The sequence below is a fragment of the Mus caroli genome, unplaced genomic scaffold (assembly GCF_978045245.1).
Source record: "Mus caroli unplaced genomic scaffold, Mus_caroli_1 scaffold_11, whole genome shotgun sequence".
In the NCBI taxonomy this organism is placed as follows: domain Eukaryota; kingdom Metazoa; phylum Chordata; class Mammalia; order Rodentia; family Muridae; genus Mus; species Mus caroli.
The window spans coordinates 110,013,070-110,038,089 of record NW_028227266.1 but is presented as its reverse complement, the minus strand read 5'-3'; the positions used below and the strand labels follow the sequence as shown (position 1 = coordinate 110,038,089).

Below are 25,020 nucleotides of genomic sequence, written 5' to 3'. Positions count from 1 at the left end.
GCACACACAGCCCTCCGAGAAGTAAGGAGGCCGGGGCCACAGATGATGAAATGCAAAGGGCTTTCAAGAAGTAGCATTCCCACCTATAGCCTTTGGAAGAGTTATTGCCAGACTCCAATAATTTAAGTTTTACTTTTACAACGTTGAGTAAGTGTAGTGACATTTTTGAGAATTCTGGAATTTTGATTTCTTTTTAAAACACAGAAATATTATACGACAGTGTTTTTGTTGTAATCCAAGGTGTGGGATTTGGGGCTGGTTTGAACTAGCTGAAGCAGCCATGATCTGCCCAGTGCTCCAGCAGAGGCATGGATTTTCCAGCTACAGATAGTCCCTGTGACTGTGTGACACGTGGAATTCTGGGAACTTTTCAGAGGGTATATAAGTGCTAGGGCAGCAATAGGCGGGGTTGATGGTTGTTGGTTGTTCAGGATTTGGGGGTGGTTGGGGTTTCTTAGTAGTTGTGCTCATAGAAGAAACAAAAGGAAAGAGATTAGATTCAGAGGCCTCTATCTCTCTTTCCCCTCTATCCTTCCTTCTCTCCTATCTAGTGATACGGGGTGAAACCAGAATGAAGGATGGGAAAAAGAAGAACCCACAAGTAGCAAAGGCCAGCTACTAGTAAGTTTACACGAGGACAAGTCAGTTCATGCTTAAGCCCAAAGACTCCCTCCATGTGATTACCCAAAATCTAAGACCTCAAAGGAGGTGGTCCCATCCTAGAGTCTGGGGTGTGCCATTGATATATAAAACTTGGCTCACCTTATATATAACCCATCTTACCTCGACTCACCCTAACAGCTACTGGGGATGAACATTTTAGTGAGGGAAGATGGGCTGGTTACATCATGCAGTTGGCTCCTCGATGGGGCAAAGGGAGAGGGGGACAGGGTGAAAGTACCGGAAACAACCGATTAGTCCAAGGTCACACATCTGACTAATGGTGGAGCCACGTCCAGTACAAAGCTTCAGCTATAACTACTGTGACATGTGACATACCCTGAAAAACATTTGGGAGTTTTCTAGCCATCCTTTCTTGAATACTCAGTAAAGTTTACACATCTCACCCTTAGGAAGCTGATTCAGGGATGGAACTCAGGGCTTTATTCTTGTTAGGTAAGCATTCTACAACTGAGCTACATCTTTAGTCCCTTTTTTTTTGACAGAGTCTCATTATGCATCCCTGTCTGGTCTGTAACTTACTGTGTAGACCAGGCTGGTGTCGAATTCACAAAAATCTGCCTGTCTCTGCCTCCTGAATACTGAGGTCAAAGGCATGTGCCACTCCAAATAAGTACATCTGCTAATCAATAGCCTAAAGTTCCCACTTACTACCTATTTCAGAGGGTGGGAATCCTCTCCTGTTCCTGAAATTGGGACTCACCCCCAACCACAAGACCTAAGGGTTTCAAAGGGTTTCAAATGTACACCTAAGAAAAAATTTCTTTCTCCCAAATGTACTTTATTCTCTACCTATAATGTGTGTGTGTGTGTGTGTGTGTGTGTGTGTGTGTGTGTGTGTGTGTGTGTCCAGGCATTTATTGCAATCCAGGACAGCTCCAGAGAAGCAACCTCCATATGCTCCAATCTTCTCTCACAGGCACTTCTACTGGACCTGCTCCTTCTGATCTATCCACAGATGGTCCCACAGACCCTGGACAGCAAGGAAACAGTTAACTCTCCTAAGACTGGACCAACACCCCATCTCCATTTTCCTAGGTTTCTTAGAGACATGTCACCCCAAAGTCCGCGGGAAGCAGCTAAAGATCACAAGGACCATATTCCTGCTCCACCATCACCTCTTTCTAATTTTTCTGGCATTTTGTCCAGGCTCCACCCCACAGTTACCTGGCAACAACCAGGTGTGCCTGACTTGCTGCTTGCCCCCTTCTCTCTCCTCTCCCTCTCCCTCTCTCTCTCTCTCTCTCTTTCTCTCTCTCTCTCTCTCTCCCTCTCCCTCTCCCTCTCCCTCTCCCCCCTTTCTCTCTCCCTCTCCTACCCTCTCAACTCCCCTCCCCATGCCCTGAATAGACTCTACTCTATGCCTCAGCATGGGCCCACAGAGGTACCCTCTTCCCCCACACCTGACTACACATCCACCAAACATATTCTCTCTCCTTATCTTTTTATAAAACCCAACACATACCCCAAGTTTTTAAATGCTGAACTTTAACTATTTAGAAGCTAAAACCTTCCATAATTATCTAAGGTTTACCATCTAAAGTTCTTTTAGGATTGTTTCCTGATTTGCTCAGAAAGGAAAAAAAAAAGAAGCATTCAATTTTACAATAGCCTAAACAACCTCAGCCAATATCTACAGAAGAGACAAATGACTGTAGCATATAAAAATTATTTCAGCACCAGCTTTTATTGATAGCACTACAAAAACTTTAAGGCACATGAACAAAACAGTTTTCATGAGCCCAAAGTCAAAGTGAAAGCCTATCAATGTCAGGGGCTCACAGAATGCTTAAGAGACCAGAGGAAGTCCAGGCAGAGTTATATTATCTGCTATGCCTTCTCCACACACCTGGATCCCACTTCAACAAATAAAGTCAAAAAGGCAGAAACATATATATGCCAACTTCTGTGGTAAATACCCAGGGACTCCTAATCATAGAGCCTCAGGTGTGAGGCAGCAGGAGGTGTGAGTCACCATGTCACATACTACACAACAACTATCAAAGGCCCCACACCTTAAAGCCCATCTAAGACAGAAAATATGTGTGGCGTTAAGGAGACTGGCTGGTAATATTGAATTTGCCTCTTACCTGCATCCTAAAACCTACAACTACAGCGAAACCAACAGTTTCCTACCAAGCTGGCGGGAGTTTGCCACTTCTCCCTGCGCAGTACCTTTAAAAAGCCTTTCAGGAAGATCATTCTTCCCACAGGAAAATTAGGTTAACATAAAAGTCACAGGAAAATAAACAGGAAAAAAAAAACCAAGCCAAGCCAAGCTATGATTGCAGGATATAGACTAGTTAAGAAGGCAGCTGCAGACTGGAAAACCTCCAGCTTGTGAGGCAGGGGTCATAAAATGTTATAAACAACACAGAGGTTTAGAAGGGCCATTCTAAATGTGACAAATGGTGTCCCTGAATGAAGGCTGCAGGTGTTTCTTTATTATGTAAGATTTCTGTTCCTTTTTTCAAAAGTTCCATAAGCTTAGTATGAAACAAAAGAAACATCAGAAAACAAAATTGTTTGTATGCTGTAATCAAAGATTTTTTTAAAAGATGACTATTGGCTTAAACATAAGCAAGAAAGGCAAAATGAAAATATACCAAAGAATAATTAACAACACATTGGTGTTGGTACACAAAATCCCATTTTTACAAATTTTCTACAGTGATCATATCTAGTTAATAAAAATAAAAATATTTGAAATCAAAATTTAAAAGAACTTCTGAAATTGCAATAGAGCTCAGAATTTGTCAAAAATAGACACAAATCATTTCAAAAAGAGACTTCAGTTTTACCCAAAGACTACACTCAAGGTATAAAAGACAAAACTAATAAGTTTTATTACACACAGTTGACTCAAGCTAACATATCAGTCCCAATTTATAAAAGAAAAGGAAAACCAAATACCTACACATAGAATAACAGACTAAATGACCAGTTCCCAGACCCATCAAGTTTCCTGATAGGCGAATCCACGGGAAATTAGTATTTGCTTTCCTACATTTCATGAATTTTCTTTAAAATTCTAGTTTACAAAAAAAGAGGAAACATAACTGACATCCTAGAACCACAGCCTGCGGCTGCACTCACTGACAAGGGGCGCTCTCCTGGCAAAAAACAGCCAGCTCCCCTTCAGAGCTGGACCCGAGCTCATTAGGCAAAGCCTGGGGTGGGTATGAGATCACAGGCAGCAGCAGATAAAGGCTCCTGGTCCTAGTCCTAAGAAAAGGCCTAGCAGCAGCAACCAGAGCACATGGACAGGATGCCATCTGGTGGTGGCCATCAAGAGCTGTCAAAGACAATTTTACAATCTTGATTGATCAAGATTAAAGCTTTATTGCTCAAAATGGCATTCCCTGGTGAGAGGTGAGAAATGCTGAATCTAGTGTTCCTCTTAACTTCCCAAACCAACATTGAGAAGTATCTGGTCTTGAGAACAGTAGAAATATTGAGCAAAATCATGTGTTTCTCACTTGATGCCAAAGACCACACTATCCAAAGAGATCAGTCCCACCAGCAGTAAATGGTGTCCACAATGTACAGAAACAGTAAATGGAGAAAGCGTTGTCAGTCCTGTTCTGTAAGCGTGTTCATTCATCCAGGTACAAAACCAACAAGCCCTGTCCTTACAATGCTGAGCTCAGGACCACACGTGTAAAAACTCATCGGATCACACAGCAGACTGATCAAGATGGATTCACGAGCCCACAGGGCGGATTCTCCACAAACTAGTACTTTTACTTGTCCTCTCAGTTGATGACAATGTGGAGGTAGAGCCCACACTAGTAAAGTTAGATTCATCTTCACGCCAGTACCCCAACACCCTTTTCCTTGGCTTCTTCATCTTCTCAACTCCTGTTTGGATATAAAGGCCTCTTGAAGGGCTAAAATTTAAAAGTAGTCAGATACAGTGACCATTAGCTTACTTATATAAATACATAAACCATATACATTAATAGCCATATGTGACTAATGGCTATCATGAGACTAGAGACACAGAACACGTCCATCTCCTCAGACATCACATTACATGGAGCTGATTTAAAAAAAAAACTATTCCATTCTCATTATTTAAATTGTACAAAGGGAAAAATCTTAAAAACAAAATAGATGTAGGCAACTCCAGGCAGCTATATACCTTCAAAGGGATGTGTGGTATGTCATCCTCCTCAGAACTGCATTCAAGGACAAACTTGTAGGAGGACACTTTGATAAATACAGGAGAACTCAATTTACAATCCCTTCCTGCCACTAACTTCCTTTTCTTGCTTGATTAGATCCTTTTATATTTTCACTTTTAATTCTGTGTTTCTCTATTGTCGTTCTTTCACTATTTCATCATAGCAAGAAATACCTCCATACTCAATGTTCTAAGACACTTCTGCACAATCAGTACTGAGAGCTGGGTCCGGTGAGAGCTGGGACCAACTGAGAACTAGAGCTCTGCATTGGACTGCAAGCACTGCTACCAGGCTGCCTGGGGAGACAGCTAGCAGTCCTGGAATACTCTGCATCCCTCTTCTGCATCTTTCCTGCCAGTGAGTACAACTTAACCCTGTGAGCACAATGAAGACAAGCATAGAGTCCACTGAGCCTAGTCTCTTGGTTCCAAAACCAGCTACTTAATTAATGTCAGAGAAGAGCAGGAGGAAGGCTGTCTCAGAGTTAGGGTATGGCTCAGAGGTAAGCACTACTTAGCAAGGATAAGGCTCTGGGTTCCAACCCCAGCATCACGAAAAATAAATAAAGCCTGACTCAGATAAAATGCTTTTAGGGTTAGATGATGTTAAAAGGCTCCATTAAAAAACTACATTTGAGCTATTCTAAGAATTAAGACAAGAATTAATAATATTTTGTAAACATGTCAGCCACTTCAATCTACTAACAGTCCTTTTTAGTTATCCTAAAACTTCAAAATTCATAGGCAGAGTAACCTCTTTTGATACTTTAGATTTCTAGAATTGGGAGGGCCATTCTGAAACTGAGATTATATAAACAAGCTATCAGAAAGCATGTCACAATTGTTGGTTAATTACACTGCCCTACAGAGGGAGAAAAATCTCAATTTCTTAAAACATGAATACAGTAAAAAAAAAAAACCTGGTCTATCACAGTCTGAAGGGTGGGCATCCATGGGAAGGAGGGAGGATTGAGATGCCACAAATGTTTCCCTCTTCTTATTATCATGGCCTCAAGAACACAACAGAAGGGACTTTAAATAGTAAGTAAAAGCTAAAACAATCTCCCCAACAACAACAACAACAAAAATTACCTTATGGAAGCTGAAGAGCTAGCCCAGGGGGTTAAAAATACTTATTGTTCTCCAAGAGTACCCAGGTTTGATTCCCATCTCCAACACAGTCACCTGTAACTCCAGTTCAAGGGGATCTGACACCCTTGTCTAGACTCTTGGGGAACTACATCTACATGGTGCACTTACACCCCTGTAGGTAAAACACTCACACCCGTAAAACAAAATAATAAATAAATCTTTCAAAAACCTCATTAAACTCTGCCAATTCCAAAATCCTGAGATGACATCAGACTGTCTCCCAAGGCGGCCTTCATTTCCCCGTACAAGGGAGAGGATGGGTCTTTCTGAGGAATTTAAATACCTCGGGGATACAAACAGCAACCATTTCATCTAATCTTCCATTTACAAATGTAAGAGGCAGAAGAATGGAGAGATGGTTAAGAGGAAACAATAGCATCAGGGAGAAGCAGGAAACAGAAGAGCAAAATCTCAAAAGTAACAGAAATAATCCCGGGTGGGGGATATATCCTCGAATGTAATCCAAGATGACGCAGGTGAGATCCACTATAGTAAGAAGCATGCTGGAGAGAAGGTTCAGCTTCTAAAAGCACTGGCTGCCCTGCTAGAGAACCTGGGTTCAATCCCAGCACCCACAAGGCAGCTCACAACCATGTGTAACTCTAGTTTCTGTGGATCTAATACTCTCTTCTGGCCTCTGAGAGCAGCAGGCACACCGAGGTGCAATGATATGCATGCATGCAAAACAGTCATACACATAAAATAAAATTTCTCAAGAAAAAAAATCAAAACAAGAAAGAATTCTTAGAAATTAAAATCATGGTTTTCCAAATCTTAAATTGTAGCAGTAAACAATGGGGATTATTAACAGGAAAAGCTGAAGAATCAAGTGTATGCATGAGAGAGGGAAGTAGATAAACACACAACTGGCAAATCCAGCCAATGACTCAATAGTAGAAAGGGGGGGCAGATAAAATGATAGGAAATATTTTCCCTGAGCTAGGAAAGGCAGATTAGATGGAAACAAACTAGCAAGTGTCACAGAAGAATAAGTAAAGACCTCCATCCTGATATATATTCCAAGGAAATTTCAGAACTCAAGGACACGGAATGTTCTAGAAAAGGAAAAAAAATGACTAACATCAGACGTCTGATCGGTGGCAACAGAGGCTAGAAGGAAATTAAATAATTTTTTCAAAGTTGTCACACAATTTTATAGAATATTGTATAAATCTAAAGATACAATGGATTCACAAATATACCAGAAAAGGCTGCCACTAAATGAAGGCGGGTTCCTGATGGCTAATCATGGGGCTGGCGACAAGACAGGGCAAGGCAAGGGCAAGCTGCTGTCAATAAAACGGGATAACTATATCCAAATTAGTAACCAATATGAAGAGAAAGACAGTTTCAAACACTCCATAACTTTACCATTCATGCTTCCTCCCTAAACAACTTAACTCGTGTAGGAATTCTTGCAAACCGAGAAAGACATCTCTAGGTAACAGGAAGTATAAGGGTCATGCATGAGTCCAGGGCATCATCCTGAGTGAGGTAACCCAATCACAAAGGAACTCACACAATATGTACTCACTGATAAGTGGATATTAGCCCAGAAACTTAGGATACCCAAGATATAAGATACAATTTGCTAAACTCATGAAACTCAAGAAGAACGAAGACCAGTGTGGACACTTTGCCCCTTCTTAGAATTGGGAACAAAACACCCATGGAAGGAGTTACAGAGACAAAGTTTGGAGCTGAGACGAAAGGATGGACCATCTAGAGACTGCCATATCCAGGGATCCATCCCATAATCAGCTTCCAAGCGCTGACACCACTGCATACACTAGCAAGATTTTGCTGAAAGGACCCTGATATAGCTGTCTCTTGTGATGCTATGCCGGGGCCTAGCAAACACAGAAGTGGATGCTCACAGTCAGCTATTGGGTGGAATACAGGGTCCCCAATGGAGGAGCTAGAGAAAGTACCCAAGGAGCTAAAGGGATCTGCAACCCTATAGGTGGAACAACAATATGAACTAACCAGTACCCCGGAGCTCATGTCTCTAGCTGCATATGTATCAGAAGATGGCCTAGTCAGCCATCAATGGAAAGAGAGGCCCATTGGACATGCAAACTTTATCTGCCTCAGTACAGGGGAACGAAAGGGCCAAGAAGTGGGAGTGGGTGGGTGGGGGAGTGGGTGGGGGAGCGTGTGGTGGACTTTTGGGATAGCATTGGAAATGTAAATGAAATAAATACCCGATTAAAAAAAAAGAAAGAAAGAAAGGTCACAGGACCGCTGCTGATTCATTTCTATGGGCCCGGCCTCGAGGCCTATGGTAGGAAGAGTAAGATTTAAAACAATCACAATACCATGAAAATGCCACCCACTGCTTTCTGATTTTAGAATCAACCCATAGATGAAGCAGGAAACATTTAAAGAATTAAGGATAGAAGACAAACGGTACAAATGGCATTACCACACAAGCCCAGCAGTGGCACTGGTACAACCTTCCACTCCATCTTACACAGCCGTCTCCCCAAATCAACAGTCAAAAAATAGAGATGTAAGTATATTTTGAATTGTCAGCAGCAACTGTTTCTGAGAAGTAGGCTTAATTTTGGTTGCCTCCTATTCTATATGATTTTCCCATGTGCATGCATGGTGGAGGCGGGGGTCACCACACTATTCAAATGTAGAAATGTTCCAAGAACATCATAGATGCTCTCTATAAGAGTTATCTCTTTCTGTCGTTACAAAAACACAAACACATTTTCTGAACACTGGAGGGGGAAAGTTTCACTTCCACCTACACATCAGAAGAAAAGATAAATCAATTTACAGCTAACATCACAGAACCAGGTTCCCAACACCTCCCCACAACAAGTTAATTCATTGGGGCTGTACCTGATAGGCCCTTAGAACTGGACGCCAGCTTTTCCAGGTGACTGTTGATTTTGTCAATCGCTCTGAAGTTCTTGTTCCTCTTCAGAACATCCACAACAGTCCGAGCATGTCCGTCTAGCAGAGTAGGGTCTGCTCCAAAGCTCAGCAGCATCTGCACATCTTCAGTTTGTCCTAGGGCAGACCAAATTGAGAAATGATGCTCATGTCTCCTTCTATAAGGAGAAGTCCCCATGAGTGCTTAAGGGACTGGGGTCCCTCTTACTGAAGCAGCCTAAACTGACAGCCTTGTGCAGTCCACCCAACTCCCCCAAAGCAAGGAGTCCTAGTGTGGAGTGGGAAGGACAATAGCTCTTAAGAGGTTCAGAAGTGCGCTCCTCTCTACCTTTCTCCCCTCTCCTTGGCAACAAGCAAAGAGAGGGGGAATCTGGTTACTAGGCAACAGTTAACAGCTGTAAGGATAAGAGCAAGCTGTGACTTCAGATTTCTTTATCCCCTGGAGAGGAAGCAGAATATTGTTCCAGAAAGAATACATATATTTATGAAATATAAAAATAAATATGAACATGCACATGCACACATACACACACACACACATCTGCAATTGCTTTAGCATTAGGGTTTTGCTGCTGTCACTGTTACATTCCCCTGACCCAACCTTCCAGCTGTCAGCTCCATTTGTGCTCGGATGTACCTATCTGGCAAGCATCAGCGTGTCTCAGTGATCATAGAGCTGACTATTTTCAGAATGGAACAGGTATGTCCCTGGGGTGCACAGGACTTACACAGGTACAAAAAGTTAAATCAATGCTAACCTTCCACTCCCCTGTGTAATACTAGCGCTTACTGTCTGATAAGGCATCTCTATGACAACTATCAGTGTTCACTGTGCTATCCTCTACCATCTCTGTACTCACAGCTGCCTCCCTCACTATACAAAAAAAAAAAAAAAAAAATTCCTAGTCACTTAAATCTTACTGTGGTAGGCACAGTTCTAAGCCCTAAGATTCCTGACCCATGATGTCTGTATACTCCATCATATATTAATCTAGATGCTGTTGTAATGAGACTCTGCAAGTCAGCTAACCTTAAGATTATCCAGTTGGGCCTGACCTAGTTATATGAATGTCAAGTGCCAAGGTTCTGGAGATCAGAGAAGAAAACCAATCATCAAAGAAACAAAGATGAGAGGGACTAGATGCTCGGAAAGTTCTTCTCTGCTGGTTTTGAAGGTACCAGATGCCACAGAGCGACTACGTAGAAGCTCAGAGCAACTTCTGGTAGAAATTCGGAAAGGAAGTTTAAACCCTAGCCTAGTATCTTAGATTCTGCTCCACCAAATATGCCTGAAAGCAGACCTAGGATTCCAGACACAGCCAAAGCCAACACTTTGAATTCAGCCTTTCCAAAAATCAGCAGAAGAGCCGATTACATCATGCCATATTGCTGACCTACAGAACTTGTGAACTTAAAAATGAGTGTCAGAGGGAGTGTCACATTGATGGTACTTCATTACACAGCACAGGAAACTCACACAATTATTATAGCATAAAAAAGAAGGAGGTAAAAGCCTCCCATCTGTAGGCTATCAAATGGACCATGAAAACTAAGCAGTGCTTGTTTTCAAAAGCATTGTGTGAGCCAGCAAGATGACTCAGCAGGCAAAGGCACTTGCCACTAAGGCAGACAACCTTAGCTCAACCTTTTGGTGGAAGAAATAGAATCAACTTCCAAAAGTTGTCTTCTATTTACATACACACACACACACACGCACACACACACAAATAACAATTAGAAATTTTTATATATATACATATATATATATATACATACACACACGCACACACACACAAATAACAATTAGAAATTTATATATATATACATATATATATACATACACACACGCACGCACACACACACAAATAACAATTAGAAATTTTTATATATATACATATATATACATACACACACACACGCACACACACACAAATAACAATTAGAAATTTATATATATATATATATATATATATATATACACACACACACACACACATACACACACACACACACACATACACACACACATACACACACACATACACGGTGTTTGTTTGTTTGGTTTTTTAAATAATTAAATAAAAACGTCCCTATTTCCAGTGTGGCTTGCTGTCAGATTCTTGACCAGCCTGGATCACAAGTCTGCTCAGGTGACCACCTCACTAGGAAAGCGCCACCACTCCTGTCACTTCCACTCCACTGACTGAGGCTTCATTACCACTGAGATTGTGAGGGAAATGCCCTGTGTTTGCTTTGAGACAGTCTTGATGTAGAGCAGACTGGCCTCAAATTCAAAGAGATCCACCTGACTCTGTCTCCCCAGTGCTAGGATTAAATGTATGTTCCACCACACACGATGGGAAAACAAGTTCTTGTATAAGCAATGGAAAGCAAATACTGATGGGTCTGAGTTTGGGGGGAATGAGTGTCATCAAAAAGCTCTATGGGAGTGACTGGCTTTCCTCCTTCAGTGTCTAAAAAGGCCAACTTCTCTCCAGCTGTGCCCATGTCTCTTATGTGTGACCAATATAGCACCATGTGTGGCAGGCTGTAATTCCCATGTTAGGTTCTAAGGACCATGAAGACCATGTCATTTGCCTGGTTTACAGTTTATCTCAGGCAGCCCACACAAATTTGGCAAAAATAAAATAAATAAATAAATAAATAAATAAATAAATAAATAAAGTCATTTTGTAGCATATGGTAAAGGTGACTATGGGGCAGGAAAGGGTGTAGCCAAAAGCCTATGTTCTTGAATCATTAAACCCCCCAGAAACCACTTAAAGTCCACCGAGCACAGGAGCCAGTGGCTCTCCTTTCACCCATCTCCTTCCTGCTTAGAGCCTGTTCCCCCAAACATATGTAATTTAAGGAAAAGCCTGCCATGTGTGAGTTTTCTGATGTCTGCAGTCACTGGCCCACAGCACAGCCATCACAGTACTCACGCCTGCTGGTGTACCCTGGGAAGTGGGCAGCAGCGACATGCAGGACAGTGCAGCCAGCATCGTCTCTGTGGTTGATGTGTTCTTTCCACTCAGGCTTTTGATCCATTACCCACCGGAAAAGCTGACTTTCCCCTAGGCAGAAATAAGTTGCAATTATTACTTTCTATATAAAATCAGCAAATAAAATCAACTGTATGCCCCCTAAGGGATCAAAGTCCTATAGCATACATTTCTACTCTCCATCAGAAGGGGAGAGGAGAGTATGCATTTCACGATCATCTTAGGTCAGGACCCCTAGAAGCTTGACAGGAATTCTTGCCTTTGTGATTCACAGAGTGAGAGAAACTCAGAAGAAAGGGGTGAACAAGTCAGCAGGCAAGGCAAGGGAAGGAGCTAAGCCTGTGCCCTCAGCGGCACCTGGCTCCAGCTGAGGTCAAGAGGACACAGGACAGGGTCTTGACCTTCAAGACACAGGGCATTTTCAATCTTCATTTGAAAATGGAGTTCAGGAATATACTGCTTTTAGTCAGGCTTTCCTTTAATGTTTATCCTCCAATCTCTGCATGAGAGGAAGGACAGTATCATGTATAAAATCCTGACTGTATGGAATGGATAATGGTGGAGCGGAAATAAAAGATGGAAAAACTAAGCTCCAGGTCCTGGCTACCCCAATTCCCTCTGGGAAGATAACACAGCCTAGAAAACCTAAACAGTTCTCTTGGCTCTGGTCCAGGCAGATGTCAAACTTAACACCTGACAAGAAAACCCAAGGTTCTATCTGGTGTGGTATAAGTGTATATGTGTTAATGATAGACTCAAATATTTAACTTTTTAAGACCAAATGATGAAGCTTTAAAGAGTCTATTTCATAAAAATGACAGCCCTGTTAGGTCTAATGGCACATGCGTATAGTCCCTGGTGCTTGAAGGCCAATGCAAGTGGAACACAAGTCCAAGGCCTGTCTGAATTACATGAATTTTAAAGTCAGACAAAGGAACTAGCCAAACATGTCAAGATTAGAGAGGGGCATGAGGGTGAGAGCAGCTCACTAGCAGGCAGCTTGCCTAGCATGCAACAGGTTTTCTTTCTATGCTAAGGGAAGGAGAGAGGGAGAGTGTATGCAGCCCTTGACAATATACCCAACTGTATCAGTATCAGGATCAAGGATCCCCCAGCTCAGTCCCAAAACACAGCTGAAGACAGGAAGAAAAACATGTTGAGGGACAGAACAATGCAAGCTGCCTCTGTCTCAACAGTTACTCTGTCCCAATCCCTATCTGGGACAGGGATTCTTACCCTTCTATCTAGACTCTAAAAACACAATATCTTTGTAAGCTGAATCTCTGGAAACTGCTAGGTGCCAGGAGAAATAAAGATGTCTTGTATATGCTGAAGCCCTGAATCGCTTGGCTAGTCTGCCTTCAAGCAGCTCGACTCTGCTCTGAGCTAGGTGGGTGTGTGAAGGGGAGAGCACTCACTTGCTTGGATGCAGAGCCGCATAAGGGCATGGAGAGGGTTGGGCCCTATGGTTTCAATGTTTGCACCGATGGAGACGAGCCACTGAACCAACTTGGGCACTTGTTCCAGTTTCTCATAAAACCCAATGAAGGCATACTTCTGGGGAAAAAAAACAACATATACTAACAGATTCATGGAAGTTACTACATTGATACTAAGCTTGAGCTCCACCATCCACAAATTTTTGAACCAGTAAAGCATGAATTAATTACACTCTGCCCGAGAATAGAATGAATGGCACATCTACAATAAAGCAGCTGTTGGGAAGTCCTAAACACAAGTGACATGGCCTCCCTCTATAAAGTCACATTCCTAGAATCACCCCCCTTACCTCAAAAAGAGTTTGTAGTGACAACTCAGAGACATGAATGTTGCTTGGCAGCCTGTCTTTCTTCGCTGACAACAGTAGAAATGACTGTTTATAAGGAACGACAAGAAAAGGTTGGCATAGAAATATTACCCACATGAGTTATTAGAACAGAAAGGTTATTGTATGAGCTAACAACAGTCAAAACACAGGCTTCATCTACTTTTTAAGCTACTACAGTTTGTTAGCCTGAGCCATGATAATCAGTCTCTCTGTCTAGTTATCTTGCTGGCTGCCTGTGAGCAAAGTTCTTTCCACTTCCCTTCACAACCTGCTAGGGACAATATTCTCTAATATCAAGCAGCATGAGATGGGATGAGGGCAGTCTGATGTCACACAGACTTAAAGTTCCAGGCTGTACATTGACCATACCTAAAGTCACAACTCTAGACTCCCTTCCTCATTTATGTCATCACCAATGGACTAGGAACCCAGGAACTGAGACTAAAGTCATAGTTTGCTAGTAGGTCCTTTCAGTCTGATTCACTGTTAATGTCCACCTTCCACAGGCCCTGTTTGTGATTAGCCCTAGATAATGCATCGAGGGCTTTTACAGTCCTGACTGCTGGCCTGGCTTTTATAAGATGTCTCACTACAGCTAGGATGTTGGGCCTGCCCCCTTGGACTTATTATTATAAAACTCTTTTACTCAACAGTTGAAGAGATGGCTCAATGGTTAAAAGCACTGGTTGCTCTTCCAGAGGACCAGGGTTCAATTCCCAGCACCCACATGGCACCTTATACCCACATGGCACCTTATAACTATTTGTAACTCCAATTCCAAGGATCTAACACTCTCACATGCTCTACTAAGCCCTGGGTAGCAGACAAGTATGTAGTGCACTGACATGCGTGCAGGCAAGCACCATAGACATTAAAAAAGAAGGAAAACTTGCTCATTCAGTGTTTAGCACATGTAAAACTCCAGCACATACTACAATCATCACTAGGTTCCCTTAACAATTCTTTTTAAATTCTCAGCAAAATCCTGAAAAATTAACTCTATATGCTGTAACTTACACACAAATGACAAGCAGTCTGAGTAGGAAATGGAGGGAAAGCCTCCAGGACACCCCTGATCTCAGTTAGCTGTTAGCAATCTCTTACAACTACACAGAAACCCTTAGTTGTGAAGACGGCTCCCTTGGTAAAGTGCATGTCAGGCAAGAATCAGGGTCTGAGCTCAGATACCCAGCATCCACATAAAAATTCAGGCACAGAAGCAGGCATCTATAACTCCGGCTGAGGCAAGAGAAGACAGGTCAATCCCTGAAGCTCACTGGCCAAGCAGCCTATCTGAATGATGGGCTCCAGGTTCAGTGACAGATCCTGTTTAACTGAATAAGGTGGAGATGGAGCAAGATACTCAACATCAACCTCGGGCTCCATACAGAAGTACACACATGGATGAATCCCCGCCTGCGCGGGCAGATGGAGGAGCACTCTCACAGAAGCAGGGGGAGGAAGTATGGGAAAGGGGGTTTCCAGGAGGGGGGAAACTGGGTAAAGGGATGACACTTGAAATGTAAATCAATGTAATAAATAAATAAATAAGTAAAAGTACGCACATGTGCACATACATCTGCATGCACATATGCACACACAAAGAAGTACACATCACATATACTGTACACAACACACACATACACACACAAAAGCACAAATGCATGAGGTATGCATGTGCACACACCCATACACAAAGAATGAATGAATAAATAAATAAATAAATAAATAAATAAATAGGGGTTTTGGGGTTTTTTTGTTTTTTGTTTTTCCAAGACAAGGTTTTTCTGTGTAGCCCTAGTTGTCCTCAAACTCAGAAATCTGCCTTCCTCTGCTTCCCAAGTCCTGGGACTAACGGCATGCAACACCACTGCCCAGCTAAAGAAATGTTTTTAAGACGTTATTCTGATATCAAGATAAACAAATACTACACATTACATTTCCTTGGTGTCAAAGAAAGAAAGTAATACAGTGTGTGTTTTCCTAAGAAGAGAGTCACCTCCTGTACTCACATGCCATAATCCTTTTTTGGCCAACTTCTGTATTACATATTGCCACACTTCTGTTGAAAATCCAGTAGTGAAAATATGATCAAAGCAGGGCAAGAAACTCTGCAAAACAATGGAGTCACCTGAAAGAAAATTCCATAGCTTAGAAACTTTCAAGTGAGGAAAGCCTGAAGAACGACTCCCCAGTGAAGACCACACAGAGTTAAATGATAAGTTAAAGCTCTCAGGAGGAAAACTCCATCTAAGTAGAAATGTATTATGACTGACAACTATCTTAAGTTTCTCCACACAATCAGTCCCCTAAGAGTCAGATGCCATGATGCAAGGTAACCGTCACTTAGCTTCCTACCTGCAGAGCCCAGTGATAGAAGCTTCTATTTATTCTCTCAAGTAAACCACCGAGGAAATACTATTTAAATAGAGACCCAAATGGGTTACAGCACTCACTCTGGTGACAGATACTGTTGTTTATTTAACAGTGGAGACTATGACACAGGAAAGCCTGACCCTGGAATGGCAAGCAGAGCATTCCTGGCAAAAACGCCTTCTAACACATGGGCTACGACTGTGTCAATGATTGGCTCCTTGTCCTCCAGACCACAGCTCTCACACACACAAATGGGGATGCGAAGGCAGAGTTAAGTAGCAGAACAACACGGCACCTCCTCCAGGGTCAGACATTCCAAAACCTAAGTAAGTAAGTAAAAAGAAATAAATGAAATGAAATGAAATAATTAAAGTAGATAGAGATAGAGTATGAAAGAATGTAAAACTTCATTAATTTGCTTTTAAAATTTTAGGAACTGTGCCATAGGTCTACTTCACTCTCCAAAAGAAAGGAGTACTTGAGGAGGAAATCATGCCCTAAAGGAGCCTTGCTGCAGTCTGGAGAGATGGCACAGAGGTTAAGAGCACAACCCCGTGTTCCAGAGGAGCTGGAGTTTTGTTCTCAGCACCCACATCCCCACATGCAGTGGCTCACAACCACCTATAACTGCAGCCCTTGGAGATCCAACACCCTCTTCTGTCCACTCAAGGCACCTCACATGCAGTATACATTCTGGATCAGTGAGAGGCCAGTGGACAGCAGATGTGAAAGATAACTGCTGTCAACCTCTGGCCCTAAGGTGCACGTGCACACACACACAGGCACTCACACAGATGCAGAAAGACTCTGAGGAAGCACTGGGGACTGGCCAAGCCATTACATTAGGAGGGAAATTGACCACCTTTGGACCTTGGGAACAAACTCTCAGGAAGGAAACTGTGACCTACCTGGAGACTTTCTATCTCTCTGTCTGGAGGGCACAGCTGTGCCTACACCTCTCACCCTTTTCCATTCTTCCTGAATACTAATCCTTCTCTGTACCAAACATGCCATAGTCTGTAAGGCTCTAGCACAGACCACAAAAGTTGTGTGAGCATGGTTGCAGTGGGAACAGCTAAGTGAAGAGCAGCTCTCAATTGCTGGCAACAGTGGTTTCCCTACTTTTGAAAGCCAAGATTATTTCTCAGTGATCTAAAGTGTCTGTCACTTTTTATATTCTTAGACCTCTGAAATGGGAGTAGGCCTTAAAGTAGATGCTGTTTTCCCTGGAACAATATACATGAGTGGCACACGTTAAGTCAGTGCAATTTAAATCTGATAGACACACTATCTGAAGGCAAGGTTACTGTCAGGGCAGTAGACTGCACCACCTCCAGCCAGAAGTGTAAGACACAAGGTTCCCTCTGAGCCCTCATGGAATGAATATGTAAGGCCTTTGATCCTTGGGCAAGAGGTTTTGCAGCTAAGTTGCCAAGCATACATTGTCCCTCAGCCCTCTAGCTTATTTTCATAGCAAACAAGGGTCAATGAGATGGCTTGCTAAACAATTGGAAAACTTAAGAGAGAAAATATACACACACTAAGAATAATAATTTTTTTAAGAAAAAAAAAGAATGACTTTTAGCAGGTTAGAGAAAAATACTTGAAAGAACAAAATCATCCAGGGCACGCAGTATACGAAGCAAATCTCTAACCAGTGATAAGGAAAACTTACAGGTTATAAAACATGACTCCAACAGCTTTAAGTCATGAGAGTAATAGGAGTTTGCTGGTTTTACAAAGGCACAAGCCATCGAAGCTTCCAAACTGCTTTCCGTAAGACCAGTCTCATTCCATCTGAATACGTCAGCCCCAAAAGAACACTCTGCAGTAATTCCCATAGGCTTTGGGGTAAATAACAAGGACTTAACGTATTTTTCTTCAGTTTGACTTACTGCTCATCGTTGTGAAGATCCCAACAAGAAAATCAGGAACCTGCAGTTGGTCTGGGCTTCTCTGCAAAAGTCGTAGACCCTCAAAAAACATCCGAGCAGCTTCATAAGGCTGGAGCAAATGCAGCAAGGAATAACCAGCTCGGTAGTATCCCTGGAAAAGGACAAATGACAGCTGAGATGTTCCCAGCACCTCCACCCTGCTGCTGGAAAGAAAAGCAAACAGCAATCCTACTCCAGAAGTCTCACTGTGTGCAAAGAGTCTCATTGTGTGCAAAGAGTCTCACTGCCCCATGGGTGCTTGTGTGTGTGTATGTGTGTGTGTGTGTGTGTGTGTGTGTGTGCGCGCGTGCACGCACATGAGCCACCATGTGGTTGCTGGGATTGAACTCATGACCTCTGGAAGAACAGTCAGTGCTCTTTACTGCTGAGCCATCTCTCTAGCCCTCCATCTTGCTTTTTTAAACAACATCTCTCACTGAACCATTTCAGCCAGACTGACCAGCTAGCCAGTCAGCCCTCAGGATCCACGTAGCTCTCCCTCCAACCAGTGCTGGGGTTACAAGCATGTGGGCACCGAGAATTCCACACTGAGTTCTGTATGCTGGCTGAGCAAGCACTTTCCCCACTGGGTCATCCCCCAGTCCCAAGGAGAGCTTCTATCAAGCACTAGCACAGGCTTCCCACATTATACTGTGTGCCATGTCTTTCTGATGCATCTTACCTGATAAGAAAGTATGTAATCACTTTAAACTCCAGCCAGTGAAACTTAACCCTAAGAAGAAACCCTTCCACTATCCAAGGCACACATATAGCCCTGGGTCGGTCACACCAAATAAACTATGCATGCAAGCCCATCCCCAAATCAAGGAATACTCATAAACTTAAAAAAAAAAAGTATGTAATCATGTTCAACTGTAAAACCTCTGTGACACCTAGTGTGACAGGGAGGGAAGAAAGCAGGCTGCTTACTGCTCCTGGTGTTAATCACAGTGTGGACAGGAGAAGCAGGAGAAGTGTCCTGTGACTGGTGTTCAGAGAAAGAGTGAGATTGCTGTGCGAGCACACAAGTTATTTCTTCTTCCTTTTACTCACAGTAAACACAGTGCTCACTGGTATGTAAGAAAGCTCTGCAATGACAAACACTAAGTACTACTGAGCTCTCTATTATAAGCTATAGGAACAAGAGGCAAAAACTGTGTCTTTCCTGAAGAGAAGAAAATTACAACTAAGAGGGAGATGAGCCAACAAGACAGCTAAGGGAGTAAAGGCACTTACTGCCAAGCCTGATGGCCCGGACTCGGGTCCAAGACCCACAAGAAGAAGGAGAGAACCAACTCCCACAAGTTAAGGCACAATCACACCTCCAACACACACACACACACACACACAAACAAATAAAATATATAATAAGCAATATTTAAGAGGCAGAATGGTCTGGTTGTATGTGTGTGTGTGTGTGTGTGTGTATAATATATATACATATACATATATATTATACACACACACACATACATATGCACACATGTGTGTGTGCAGGACTTCTCGTAAGAGTAAGAGGACACTGCCTTCCCCAGTTTTAGTCACCTGCAGTGGCAGGGACACCAGGACTGCTGTCAGACTTAACAGAAATATTCACAACCTGGGTCCATGCAAAATCAAGCATTTAGAAATCCAACTCAACCTTGGATTTCTCAGTATCTATTGATCTGAACTAACCTTTCTCTGCACATCTAAAAAGCTCAGGTAACAACTTGAAAAAAGAGGGAAAACTACATTTGTACTGTGTTCTTTCTTTCTTTCTTTCTTTCTTTCTTTCTTTCTTTCTTTCTTTCTCCAAGCACAGAACTTTCCATTGATTTTTTTCCCCATCTCAGGTCTAAAAATCCCATCTTTTATTCTTCAGGGAGAAGAGTATGGGAATATACTATCCCAAAGCAGGCTGCCTTGGCATAAAGATTACCTTAAGAGGAAGGCATTTGTGAATCAAAAGAGGCAGAACAAAAAGCCTTCCTTCTCCAACTCACTGCAGGATCTCCTGGGAGGTCAATACCATAAATGCCCTCATGAGAAGGAGCTTTTGGAGCAGCATCAGCCCTGAGGGGAACACGTGCAACCCTTCTTCCTGAAACAGCTCTTTCTATTCGTTTCAGCATACAAGTTGCAGCCCCTACAACCTAAGGTTCCCTTCCCTTGTACTTCACTCCTGTTAAAAAATGTCATAAACTATGCTGGGCGGTGGCAGTGCACACGTTTAACCCTTAACCCCAGTGGAGGCAGAAGCAGGCAGATCTGTGTGTGTTCCAGGACAGCCTGGAGTTCCAGAACAGCCAGGACTTGAAAAGCAAAGCGAAATGAGAGACAGAGAGAGAGAGAGAGAGAGAGAGAGAGAGAGAGAGAGAGAGAGAGAGAGAGAGAAGACATAAACTCCAGACTTGTCCCCTTCATTAGAATCTTATAGAAAATCCTCATTTAAAAAAAAATCGAGGACTAAAGTGTACTCTTGTTTCCTCAGTTTACTTCCCCAGGCTCCAGCCACTGAACTGAAGGGACTTAGCCTTTTCCTCTGCCACAGAGAACAGTGAGGGTGGAGGGAAGACACCTAGGAGCGCCAGGGAAGCTGGGAGCATTATTCAGATGCTGAGACCACAGTCAGAACAGCAGGACTGCACGTGGGGCCCAACTACTCCCAACCCTGGCATGCCCTTGAGAAGAATTCTCAGAAATGTCCTTGCAATTTTCAAGCTCAGTGACTTGTACAGTACCCACCTTCTAAGGAATGCAGGTCAGTAGAGAAGTGCATCCCTAGCATGTATAAGGCTCAGTGCCTGCATATAATTCGAAATAGTCAAGCCTCCCTCCCAGTATTTGAGTCATTTGTAGCTCCAGCCTCCCCGCCTCTTCTTCTTGTGTTCTGCTGCCAACAATTTTGTTCAGTCTCTCCTTAGTCTTGCAGCCCCAGGACCATGAGCTGAGAGCTAGAATCTGGTGCACATCAGAGCATGTGACAGAAAAGCTGATGTCCAGTGTTTTCCTACTTTAGGGGGGAGTCTTTCTCCATTACCCAGATCACTAATTTAACACTTCCGTGCTATTCTTCTCTTAGTCTGAGTATGACTCACTCAAGGTCTGAGACGATGTCTCTCACTCCTCTTGTGTGTCCTGAAACACCAATGCCTTACAGGGTGGGCATTCGGGACGTTTCAGATGAGAAAGCAGCAGTGCTTGCCAGACCAGGAAGATTGGTGGTGCATGCCTTTAATCCCAGCACCCAGGAGGCAGAGACAGGCATCTTGATCTCTTTGAGGTCAAGGCTAATCTAGTCTATATAGTGAGTCCCAGGCAGGTCTAAAGAAACACACACACACACACACACACCATTTACTGACCTTTGTTTACAGCCTTACAGGGTCTTTCTGGCCTCCCAAACTTCCCTGTTCCCCTAAAGGGGTTTGATTTCTACTGAACGGCCATCTGAACTAAAGCTTGCTGATAGCAAAGGCCACCTACAGATGAAGCTGCATCTTTGTTTAACTACTTCAGGTCTAAGTGAGCTCCTCCCACCTCTCACTGAGCTCCAGCTACCAGGCAGTCAGGTGCCACTCTCCCAGCAGCATGTGTCAACACTCACTATCCTGCTCTTAACTCCTCTGGAGGGAAGGCTCCCCCAGCCAGTGGACCTCGGAAGAGCAAGTGCATTCAAGGGGAAGCATTTCTAGAATATCCACTTTGACAAGGAGGGAAGAGGGAAGCAGCCACCCTCCCATACCTTCACATAGGTTGGGTCCCATTGGAGACACTCCTTGGCAGCAAGAAAAGCCTCGTTCCATTTCCCAAGGCTGTAAAATGCATTGGATTTGTTGCACAGCAGCATAGCCAGTTCCCGAGGAGGAGTCCTGTGAGCAAGAACAAACCAGCCATCAATAAAGCCATCATTCTGCAAAGGCACAGTCCTCAAGGGCCTGACTCTGGAACTGACCCACTGTCACCAGGCAGAGCGGTTAGCAGGAAATCTCTGATATGCATATACAATCTGTCTTCTTAACCCCCTAAAAAGACGGGACCATTTACAATGTACAAACCTATGTTTCTTGCTCCCAAATATTCTGCTCACACTTTTTTAATTGACAAATGGTTTCAACATCTTAATTCCATCTCCCACACCAATCAATACAAATATTTTTATATTTGTAGAGAGGAAATGTAAAATTACACTGGAGAAAAAGTAAAGCATGAAGATGGGGATGGGATGGCATTCCTGCCAAGACTTCAAAAAATGCAGATGTGGCATGGCCCATTCCACATACACGCCATATCCTCTCAGGATCCATGATTACACAGTCTCCTGGAAGCTGGTTGTAGAAGTGGGCTCTGCAGGCTTGGAGGCAGGCTCTATAGGCAGGGAATTCCAGGGTATTGTACCCATTGTGTGGGCCAAAGGGAAGACAAAGGCTCTGGGTGAACGAGGCACTAGCTTCTAACTCCTGCTTGTAAGGAGGGCCCCTCTGAGGCATGGTGGGGCAAGGGCCACTCATGCCTTCCCCCAGAACATACATGGCAGCAAGGGAAATGCTAGGAGCAGGCTGAAAGAAGAAAGAAGTCCCAAACACACCACACTATCAAGGGAAGTTCAAGTGCCACTGGAATGTTAGATGCACAGAGGGAGAAAACAAGACTTGGGACTTCCTTTTCATTTTAAAAGTGTGAAACCAACAAGTCACTAGGCATATATATCCATTTCTTATAAAATAACAACAACAACAACAAAGAACAGCAAAAGCCATCTCTGTTACCTTTCCCACTGTCAACCTTCTGCATGTCTGCCTTCATTAACTGCACAACCATCTTCTCGAGTGAAAGGATACAGCCCAGAAACACACAGGAGGCACGGGGAGGTCAGCAGCAGAGAGTTAGCAAAGAGAAAGGGGAAGAAAAGCCAATCCTAGAATATCACTCGCGAAATGGAAAAGGCTTTGGAAGAGGGAGACCTCCACTGCACAATGACTCCTACCTGTAGGAGAAACACATTGCTTCCTCTCAGAGCTCTCCCGCCCTCCTCCACCCAGGAAAGCAGCAGCCCTACTAACCCCAGACCTCTGGGCTCCAGAACCATAAGAGAATAAATCTGTAGTCTTAAAACACTAGTGTGTAGTAATATGTCACAGGAAATTAATATAGCAATTATGCTGGCCACCATGTGCTTTTAGCATCATAAAATTGATTCAGAAGCAAGCAAGATTTCCAAAAGCAAATTTCTTACATGATTATTTATTTTGATAGATACAATTATTTTTATACCTTCATTCATCTATTATTGCTACTCTAATCTTTATTTCCATGAGAAATGAACTTTTGCAATTAATATTTTAGATGATCTTATCAAGTTATAGATTTCATATACTACCTATGTACGTGTCACTATTTGCTCTCATTTGTTCTTCTCCTTCCCACTGCCTTCCCCTACACCCCTCTGTCTTACTCTGCTTGGTTCCTGTCCTTCCCCTTGTTAGTCCCCCAATATTTTAATACATTCATAATTCTTTTCTCAGTTTTGAGTGATAATTCAGACTATATTGGTAGTTATAACCTATAGAGATAAGGGTTCTGTAGCATTCCCAATAACCTCTAACCCTGTCACATAATACTACTAGGTTTGAAAACAGGTCTTCCAAACTGAAGAGTCAAGGAAAGTCCAGTGAGCCTTAGAGAGCCTGTGGTATGCCTGTGGCCAGGGATGAATGGCAGAAACAATCAACAAGATGACAGCAATGACAATGAAGAGCTTTGGGGTCCAGCCACCCCAGGAACTCGCATCCTTTAACTGGGTGGGAGGGTAAGTTCTGTTTGGTTTCATTTTCCAGTTCCCTGTTCCAATCACACTCCTTGACTTTCTGTACTAAGGATGACAAATAGGAACTGGTATGAGGAAGGAAACAGAAACCAGGTGATAAGAAATGTGGAGAGAATGTAAAACAAAGGCCTTGTTTAGTCAAAAGAGAAAACAAAGGCCAGAAAAGCTGAGCACTTACCCACAACGTATGTAAGTGCAGAAGAATCTGGAAGGCTTCATTACACTTTCAGATGACCAAAGAGAAGTTCATAGTCTTAAGAACCTGGGGGCCAGACTCTTTAAACAGATGAACAATTAGGTCTTCCCCGTAGAAAGTGGAAGGCTGGCTCCCCTGCTAGTGTCGGGTATGGTCACTCTCAAGCTTGTTTTGTGGCGTCCACAGAAGCAGTTCATTTATTCTAACTCCACCCACCTTGAAAGGGCACACCCTGTCACACCTTCTGCCACAGAGAGACATCTGAGAAGACCTGTCCTTTCTCATTTTCCTCGTGACAAGAACATTCCATTTGTTCAGTGTTAGTGACCACCAAGGAACTGCTTCCAGGCACAGGTCAGTATAGACCTGGCAGGTGCCACCACAGCCCACAAGGAGGTATTGTTCCAACTGTTCACATAAGAAAACAACTCAAGGACATTCAAGTTACTTGCCCAAGGATCTGTGGGTGATGTTGTCCATTTTTTTATCCCAGATCTGAACAACTCCAAATTTCTAACCTAGATTCTATGCAGATTAGGACAAGTAAAATTCAGTCAGCAGTCCTTCTTTACCCTCATCACATACTGACACAGAAAGGCACTGTAGTTCTAAAGACCTCATGTGTACATGATAAGGAAATGGGGGCACAGCCTTTCCAGACCCTTCCTCCTCAAACTATAAAACAAGCCTGGAAGTACTAGCCCAAAAGTTGCTCATATCCCTTCCTCTTTCCAATCACAGTCTCTTCTGCTGTTGCCACTCTATGATCTAGCATGTACAAGATCATTTAAATAGCTGTGGAAGAGCATTTGAACACCAGACACAGGAAGGGTACATACATATCAACATCTCGTGTTTGTCTCAAAGGTTGAAGAAAACGGTCTGACAGCCTGGCTACATGACAGGGACTCCAATTATGTTGAGCCAAGACAGGAGAGGAGAGGCC

The 25,020-nt window shown here is 43.1% G+C and overlaps 1 protein-coding gene across 2 annotated transcripts in view; it reads right to left on the bottom strand.

Annotated features, from left to right (window-relative positions):
* Trank1 (tetratricopeptide repeat and ankyrin repeat containing 1) overlaps window positions 1–25,020 on the bottom strand; it is an 83,479-nt gene that overhangs the window by 37,743 nt on the left and 20,716 nt on the right. The window contains exons 2-8 of one of the 2 annotated variants that reach the window (XM_029481802.2): window positions 21,797–21,923; window positions 18,031–18,181; window positions 15,772–15,890; window positions 13,721–13,804; window positions 13,350–13,488; window positions 11,872–12,003; window positions 8,873–9,043 (exon numbers count right to left, since the gene is read on the bottom strand). In XM_029481802.2, the coding sequence (XP_029337662.1) occupies window positions 8,873–9,043; window positions 11,872–12,003; window positions 13,350–13,488; window positions 13,721–13,804; window positions 15,772–15,890; window positions 18,031–18,181; window positions 21,797–21,923 (923 nt within the window). The remainder of the gene's footprint in view (window positions 1–8,872; window positions 9,044–11,871; window positions 12,004–13,349; window positions 13,489–13,720; window positions 13,805–15,771; window positions 15,891–18,030; window positions 18,182–21,796; window positions 21,924–25,020) is intronic. The other variant, XM_021172715.3, reaches the window with a different exon arrangement.